The sequence below is a fragment of the Corylus avellana genome, chromosome 9, assembly GCF_965113065.1.
Source record: "Corylus avellana chromosome 9, dhCorAvel1.hap1.2, whole genome shotgun sequence".
Lineage (NCBI taxonomy): Eukaryota > Viridiplantae > Streptophyta > Magnoliopsida > Fagales > Betulaceae > Corylus > Corylus avellana.
Genome location: NC_142498.1, coordinates 12,137,915 through 12,147,368, shown reverse-complemented (window position 1 = coordinate 12,147,368; position 9,454 = coordinate 12,137,915). Strand labels below are relative to the sequence as shown.

The 9,454-nt window shown below is 32.3% G+C and overlaps 1 protein-coding gene across 1 annotated transcript; it reads right to left on the bottom strand.

Annotated features, from left to right (window-relative positions):
* Window positions 1-5,623: 5,623 nt before the first annotated feature.
* LOC132189980 (serine/threonine-protein kinase Aurora-1) lies at window positions 5,624-9,454 on the bottom strand. Its single transcript, XM_059604844.2, has 9 exons — window positions 9,286-9,454; window positions 8,542-8,658; window positions 7,617-7,763; window positions 7,415-7,510; window positions 7,072-7,167; window positions 6,873-6,969; window positions 6,554-6,671; window positions 6,032-6,104; window positions 5,624-5,925 (listed from the first exon to the last, which is right to left on the bottom strand). Exons 1-9 carry the CDS (start codon window positions 9,319-9,321, stop codon window positions 5,824-5,826), a joined length of 882 nt encoding a protein of 293 aa, XP_059460827.1. The 5' UTR covers window positions 9,322-9,454; the 3' UTR covers window positions 5,624-5,823.

The following is a 9,454-nucleotide window of genomic DNA, read 5'->3' as shown; positions in this document are numbered from 1 at the left end:
ACCTAGAGGTCAAATCCTAATATAAATGGTACCAGACTTACGTTAAAAGACTAACTTAGTACCTCTGTTAGGTTCCGTCACACTGCGTGACACGTGTCATCATATAAAACTACCACATGTCCTAAAAATTATATATATATATATATATATATATATATATATATATATATATTGAAATTTTTATGGGCATGGCCGGCCAATGGGGGTGGTTGGCCACCCCCATTTGGCCCTCGGCCACCCCCATAAATGTTTAATTTTTTTTTTTTTTTTTTAGGTTTGATTTTTTTAATTTTTTTTTAGGACATGTGGCATTTATAGGTGACGACACATGGCATTTTGTTAATTTGGGCTAATGGAACCTAATAGAGGTACTAAGTTGATCTTTTCCCGTAAGCCATGTACCATTTATGATAGAATTTGAACCCTAGGTGGGAAAAAATAAAAATCTGCAAACCCAGGTACTAATAAAGTATTTAACCCTATTTTAAATACCACATCTCTCTCTTTCCCTCTCCACATCTCTCTCTATCTCTTTCCTCTACATCTTGGGCTGTAAATAAACTAGTATGTTCGACAACCCGTTCAATATCCACTCGGTTTAACTCGAACTCGAACTCGAGCTCGATAATGTAGAAACCTACTCAACTAGTAAATGATCTATACCCGACTCACTCAAAAAACTCAATAGGGACTCACAAGCTCAGCTCGTTTAAATCTCAACCGGTTTGTTTGTCCGACTCGTTAGCTCGTTCATATATATATATATATATATTACTAATAATTAGTTATATAAATTTAAGTATGTATATTCGTAATTAAGTAATACATGCAATATAAATTACTTAATATTTATATTTATATTATAGATAAATGTCTATAAATTTTTTTAAAATTCAGGCTTAAACTATGCTCGGATCATATATTAATGAATTAAATAACTTAGCTCGAGTTCATGTTGAGCTCAGCTTAGCTCGAATAGCATTCTCAATGAACTCGAGCTTGACCTCGAGCTCGAGCTCGCCCGAACTTTAAACAAGCCAAGATTGAACACACATTCCATAACTCAGCTCGAATAAGCATCCTCAGAAACGAGCAAGTCTTGAAATCCTAAAGCTCAGCTTGATTACAGCCCTATAACTACGTCTTTCTCTTTCACTATGTTCATGTTTCTCAAATTAAAAAAAAAAAAAAAAAAAAAAAAAAAAAAAAAGGTTAAATATCTTATTTACTCTTGTGGTTTAACTTCTTTATTTTTTGACCTATAAGGTTTACTTTTTATCACAGAAAGTCCATCTGGTTTGCCTAAAGACGGAGATGGTCCCTCTGTCTAAAATTTGACGGACGTCACGTCAACACCAATCACAATTTGACACGTTTCTATATAATTAATTAATTAAAAATAATAATTTTTTAAAAATAAAAACATAAGAAATATTAAAAAATTATATTTAATTAAATTTTTAAAAAGGCACCCCCTTTGGCCATGGGGGCAGTTCGGCCACCCTAGACTGACCGGTCTGGGGGTGGTCGAACCATCCCCAAGGGCCAAATGAATACATATTTTTTTTTTTTTAATTTTCCGGAAGGCCCTTGGGGTGGCTGAACCACCCCCAAGGGCCTTGGGGAGGTGGGGGAGGGGGACCAATTTTTTTTCTTTTTTTTTTTTTCAGTTTGTTGGAAGGCCCTTAGGGGTGGCCGAACCACCCCCGTAATGTTTTTAATTTTTTTTTTAACTTTTTTCTAATTAATTAATTATATGGACACGTGTCAAACTGTGATTGGTGCTAACGTGGCTTTCAGTCAAATTTTGGACGTAGGGACCATTTCCGTTTTTAGGCAAACCAGAGGGACCTCCTGTGATAAAAAGTAAACCCTAAGAGTTAAAAAATAAAGAAGTTAAACCACAAGGTTAAATAAGGTATTTAACAAAAAAAAAAAATTTGTTTAGGGTTTAGGAAATATTTTAAATATCACATCTCTCCCTCCTTCTCCAAGTCTCTCTCTTTCCTCTATGTCTCTTTCTTTCTTTCAGTTTTGTTTCTACTATTATTCTTCAGTTATTGTTCTCTCTATTTCTTTCTCTCCACATCTCTTTGTTTCTCTCACTTTTGTTTTTGTTATCATTATTCAGGTTAGTGTGTTTCTCTGCGAAACATTGTGATTGGATATTTACTTATTTGCATGTTCATTTTTTTTTTTTTCCAATTTATATTCTCTATTTATGTTTTTTCTTTGATAAAAATATAGTGTGTTTTTGTTTGACTTTTATGTTTTGTATTGTTAATATGAATTAGCAATACTCATACTCTCTATATTTTTTCTTTAATAAAGATTGCAACTTCAAAATTAAGAGAATAAATTAGGTGGATTTTTAGTGGGCTAATAGACGATTATAATATTAACTGTATTTAATCAAAAATTCTATTGCTTTGATGTATAAATTTTTCTCACGACTATGAATTAATTATTTTTATGTATATTTTTCAAGAAATTTTCTTTTTACCATATACCAATTTGAATTTGGGTTTGGGTTGAGATCTGAATATGTTTCCGTTTTATTTGTTAAATTTTTTGTTGAGATGGTATTCATTTAAATTTTTAAACGCTAAATAAATAATTAAGCATTAAATATGATATTAGATAATTGATATATATATATAGTTAAAGTCCACATACCCCCCTCAAACTACCACCTAATTGACAATGTACCCCCCAAACTTTCAATTATGATAATGTCCCCCCCTCCCCCAAACTACCAAAACATTATCAATGTCCCACCCTAAGGCTAGCAAAAAGATAAAAATGCTCTTATGTATTTTTCAATAAGACTAAAATACTCCTATAAATTCAAATAAATAAATAAATAAATAATTTTTTTTAAAAAAAATTAATTAATTTAAAAATATTTTAAAAAAAATTATTTTTTAAACGAAATATTTAAATTTAAAAAAAAAAACGATTTTTTTTTTAAAAAAAATGATTTTTTCTTTAAACATAAATTTTAATTTAAAAGAAACATTAAAAAAAAAATTGTTTTAGAAACAAAATTTTTTATTTTCTTAAACAGAAATTGTTAATTTTTTTTTTTTAAACAGAAATTTTTATTTTTAAAAAGTTATTAAAAAAAATATTTTTTATAACCAAAAAAAAAAAAGAAATTTTTTAATTTTTTTCTTATACAATAGATTTTTTTAAAAATTTTAAATTTGCTACCCTTTGGATTTTTTTTTTTTTTTATGTTTTTTTCTAGAAGTTTTAGTATTTTTTTTTTGTTTTTATTTTACTAAGGGTAGTTTTGTCATTGGGGGGAACATTGACAATTTTTGGTAGTTTGGGGGGGGGGAGGGGGAGGGGACATTGTCAATTGAGTGATAGTTTGTGAGAATATGTAGACTTTCCTATATATATATATATAAGAATTTTGTTTATTTTACTTTGTATTTTTTTTTTCTAATGTTCATAATTATGAGTTTTACTTTGATTGAAATATAATAGGTGACATATTTAAAGATGTGCGATAGATTTTTTTTACAACCTATTATAAAAATTATGATGAAAATGTATTTAAGTTTTTTAATTAAATTATAATGGAGAATCCCACACATAGCGCTAGTTATGAGCTAGTTGAGTATAATCACCAAAAGATTTCTCTCGTAACCCTTTTCCGTCTTATATTAGAAAAAATAAGAATAAGAACTAATAACTGAAAATATGGTTTGGACTTAACAAATGTGACATTAACAATTGTGAAGTATCATTGAACTACCAAACTATAACAATAATAACATTTTTACAGCTTATTTATGATTGTGTTAAGAAACTTAAAAAATATTTTTAATACTTATAAAGTTGGTCTGTAAAAGAAAACTCCAAAAATACTTTTTGACTTTTTTATTTGTCCAAAACACACTTTTGAAAAATATCCAACTTTCACCAGCTTCATGCCAAGAAGGGACATTATGGTTTAGTAGGTAAGAATGTAATCAAACAAGAATGTTGAATGGTCTATGGTGACCTCACACTGTGTGGCTTGCCACACTAATGGGTCTCAAAGAGGACTGACGGCAAAGGTGGGACAAAGTTTTCTTCTAAATTAGGTAAGAGGAATTTCTTACAATTTAGTCTATAAAAGTGACATGTGTCCCATTTTTTTAATAACGTGTAATATGCACATAAGTTTTTAATAAAATTTATTTCAACTTTGTCCCTACTATTAAAAAAGCATATATTTTTTATATGTTCAATGGACACACATTACTTTTATAGACTAAGTTGAAAAAAATTCCTTCAACACAGTTTTGAAAAAAAACTCTATCTATTAAAAAAATGACACATGTCACTTTTAAAAATTAGATTGAAAAAAATTCTTCTAACCTAATTTGGAAAAACACTCTGTCCAACATTACCCATTAGCGAATGCCTATATTACTACGGAGGGATTAGCCATTCGTTGCTGAACTAGGGAAAAGCTTGTCCTGCTCTACAGGACAACAACCACCGAATCACATTCACTCTCCCTTACTTCCTACTTTCTTCATTTGTTATGTATTTGTATCGTATTACCATCTTGAATATCACCTGATGAAATGCATGAAATACTTCTTTGAACCACTTGACCTTTGAACCTTTGAACGTTTGATGATTGCATTATAATTTATAACACTATTAGATACTTTACTATTTCATCACCCAGCAAAGCTATTCCCACCAATCACTTGGGGCCGACCCTCTTGTATCATTGCGAGAATTCGTGCACCCATTGATTTGGTTGCAAGCCTTTTTGCCTTAATAGCCATCACTTGGGGCTTGACTATCCCGACTCATTACAAACTTGGGCCCAAATCCGTAAAGGCCACAATACACACAACCATAGGTCCATAGCCATAATCATGACAGAGATACCAATTTTCTTTTATTATATGTACTAGGTACTACCCTTCATAACAGATTCAAACTGGTTAGAAACCTTTTCTGGTTCTTGGTGGTCATTGAGGTTTGAGGTTCCAATATGTTCCCTTGAATGTTGTGAAACTAAAATTGGTTATGGCAATGGTGCTATTTTTGGTGGTTTTACCGGTTTGCTTATGTATATATCATTCCAAATTTACTATTGTCACTATCGGATACTTTACTATTGTATCATTTCAAATTTATCTTTATTTTCAAATTAAAAATAAAAAATAAAAAATCACAAGGTGGTGTCACCTTGTGACCCTTTTTTTCTTTCTTTATTTATTTTTTAAAAGAAAAAAAGGAAAATTAACGGATAATTTGGTCTTTTTAGGAATTTTCATTACGATGTTTAACAACAAAAATTGACGGAAGAGGTAAATTGCATCAAAATGAAAGTTTGACGGGTGAAATTGATAGAGTTTTTCAAATTTGAGGTCTTTTCAAAATGCCTTTACAAGTCAAGGGTTCTTTGTAAAATTTCTCCTTCATTTTATTAGGACTCATTCAAATTATTATCAAGTCAGTGAATTTTCTCACAAAAGTAACGGAGTTTTATTTTCTCACGAAGACCCTTTTTGATTATTGTTACTTATTCTTCCGTGGTACACTTCAAAGAAATTCAAATAAGCAAATTTGCAAAAATAAATGACCTTTTTCATAGAGCCAAGAGACAACTGCAATGTATTGCATGGGAGGAACAACAATGCTACAATGGAATATATCCTCAAAAGAATCGACAAATTCATGTTATGAACTGTTTATGTCACAAATGCAATGAAGAAGACTGAATGGAGAAGTTTTTAAACTCCAAAGGAACCTGCTACAATGACAAGATATATGCCTTCCATTACCAACATCTGAAAAGGCAGATTAAAACCTATATATACCAGAGGGCTCAGCGTTCTGAACAATCCATGGATGTTCAAGAAGCTTATGTAGCGGCAGACGGTCAGAAGAATCCTTGACAAGCATCTGTAAGTTAAAAAGGCAAGAAAAATCAGGCATAGCAATAACTATTAAATGAAAATTTTAAGAATGTTGAGCGATTGAAATAAGTTGAAAGCAAAAAGGTGGAAACCTGACTAATGAGGTCCTTTGCAGCAGAAGAGACAATTGGTTTAGGAGGAAACTTGAGATCAACTTGCACAATCCTGTATAAGCAATAAATAGGGGAAACTTACACCTTAGAAAATACTTATAATATATCACTATTAGAACATAATTATTAAATGATAAGAAGACTACACAAAAATCTAAAGTCTATTATACTTCCGTCCGCTTCAAATATTACCAAAGTTCATTCCATCTCACCTTCTAATAGTTACAGAAAATGAATAGTCTCAATTAATGTAGGTTATTTAATTGTTATTTAATACACATGTAAGAATGTATCTATTTAAATGAATGAAGAAGTCTTCAATGTAATGAAGTGTGAGAGACAATGATAATCAGAGTTTATTGGAGTTCTATTAATCACCAATACTTTTAAATTTTAGCATTACATGTCTCTCAACAAAAAGCATTAAATAGGGGGGTGGTGGAAAATTAAAAGATGCTAATCTTGATCATGCTAATGCATTCTGCGAGCCATGCTGCTTACCTTCTATACGTATCAGAGTGTTCCTTGGCCTCAAAAGGAGGTACCCCATAGAGGAACTCGTAGCAAAGGACACCAAGACTCCAGATATCCACACTTGCATCATGCTCTACACTCTCCACTGTTAGGCACCACCAAAGTATTAGTAGAGTATAAATTAGTTGTGTATCATGTAAGCTATGTAAAGCAATTCTCAACATGTGTTATCTATGACATAGCAAATTAACTTTTTCGAGAAACAGAACTAATGTGACCCACAAATGATTCATAGAGATGAAACCAAAGATAAGAGGATAGAAATCGAATGTCTAATAATACATACCCATCTCAGGGGGCAAGTAATCCAGAGTACCACACATGGTTCGCCTGCGATTGAATGTGTGCACAGACCACCCAAAATCTGCAATTTTAAGTTCACCCTGACACAGAAAACCCACAATGACATCAGAATACAAGGTAAGGTACCTTCTTTAAGTCAAAAGGGCCAAGAAACAGATAGTGGTCTAGAAGTTGGTCATCACCTGTGCACCAATTAAAAGGTTCTCTGGTTTAATATCTCTGTGTATCACGTGCTTTCCATGGCAATATATGAGGGCACGGGCTAATGATGCAACATACTGTCATGCGCCACAATAACTTATGATCAGTTTTGCATTAAAAAATCCTGAAAAGATTAGAATACTGCAAAAAAAAAACAAAGGAAAAGAAAAAGGTCTCCACCCCCCACCATATTCTTTTGGATACGCAAGTAACAGTACACTACTATACCATCTTTAAAAGTACCTTTAGGATTAGGAACTTCACTTAACTAGAAATGTGAAAAAGGAAAGGAACAAAAAATCAGGTAGCATAAATAGAACTTACAGTAGCAGCACGTCTTTCACTGAAGTATTTACACTTCTGAAGTTCCTTGTAAAGTTCACCTTTGGCTGCATACTCTAATATCAAATAAACTCTTTTCTGCAATAACCACATTTAAAAAATAAAAGGTCAATAGCAGGCATATTTCCCCGCTTCAGCAATTCATTCTTCTCACACAACTGAGTGGCTAAAGATCACCATTTACCTGATCATAGAAGTATCCATAAAGGCGTAAAATATTCGGATGTCGGAGATGACTTTGTATTTCAACTTCCCTGCGAAGCTGATGCTCAACCTGAGACTGTTGCAGCTGGCTCTTAAAGAGGACTTTCAGTGCCACAATATGATTGCTCTGTTTCAGGGTTACATACAGATCAATCAGGTAGGATAATTTAACAAGAGTAACCAAGAAGTACGAAATGATTGATGTAGAAATAACAATAAAATATATATGAACATTCACTGACATGAAGAAGAAACACATTCTGGGGAAGCTTAAGAAATAGTAGTTCTTTGATTCGCTAGACATTTTAGAAATAAAATCTGAAAATTATTTAGGACAAAAGAATCAAATATTTCACAGAAGTAACCAAGACCATTCACTGACATGAAGAAACACATTCTGGGGAAGCTTAAGAAATAGTACTTCTTTGATTCGCTAGACATTTTAGAAATAAAACCTGAAAATTATTTAGGACAAAAGAATCAAATACCACCCACCCCACTCTTTACACTAAGCTCACTAGGGAAGCTTAAACATTCAAATTAAAAAAGTTATATGCATTTTCGTTTCCTTAATTTCATCAGCAGAGGTACAAAGGACAAAAGCAAGAACTAAAGTGTGTTCGAATTGGATAGAACCCAAAATCCTTGATATATTAATTAACTAACCCATAAGTACTGATGATAATAGATTAAATGTGCACAATTTTTATTTATTTATTTATTATTATTTTTTAAAAAGTAACTACCATAACCTTATTTTATAATAATTCTTGTAGTTTAGAGTTAATTGTGGAATATTGTTTAATTAGAAATCTTAAGCTTAAATAGTGTATTAATGCTAAAAATCAATCTTTTTGACGCAGCTTGGAAAATTTGAAGATGTTTCAAAGCATGTGAAAACTAACCCTCTTTTCTCTTGCCAAATAGACATGACCAAACTTTCCCCGTCCGAGGGGTTTTCCAATGTCAAAGTCATTAAGACTCCATCTTCTTTTCTCCACTGAAGAAACGTCTGAAGAAGCCTGTACAATAAAGCACATTAGTTATCACCAACTAAGAAAAGAGTCCAGAACAAATAGCAGATATTATTGTAGACAAACACAACAATCAGAACTCTGTTTGCTTTCAACCAAAAAAGAGAAAAGATAACAAGCAGAGAAAATTTGGGGGGCTTTGTTTCTCAGGAAAGAATGAGAAGGTGTGACAGAAAATGCTAAAGAATTCTTCCTCTTGAGCCATTTTAGGGATTTTCCTTCATCCATTCCCGAATCCCAAAAGGAGCAAAAAGAGAAATAAAGAACGTTAATTTCTTTTGCATAGGCGAAGACAAGGGAGATCAAGCAAAGAACAAACTTAGATTCGTGAAGAGACCTCGCGAAGAAACCCTAGCTTTCAAACCAGATGGTACATAACCCACAAAGATTGCGATTCAAACTTAGATTTCGTCCACACTAGACCAAGAAACTCCACAAATTTCACAAAAGAAACAAAAAAATCCATTAATTTAAAAAATCGAGAAAATGGCGCATTCAAATTAGCGAAATGAAACTTCAAAAAACAAAAACCTTACTTTCAGATCAGAGAAATCAAAGAAACACAAGGAATACAGATCAAAACCCTAACTTGAATGCATTATCTATTTAATTTACCTTCTCTTGAGCCTGGGTTTCTGCAGCGATCGCCATGCGGGGAGAGAGAGAGAGAGAGAGATTGACGGGGATGAAGATGGCAGACAAGGCAAGGAAAGGAATGGTGGATTGGATGATTGAATAAGCACATTGCAACGGTCGAGTTCGCTGGGAGCGCCACGTGGTCCAA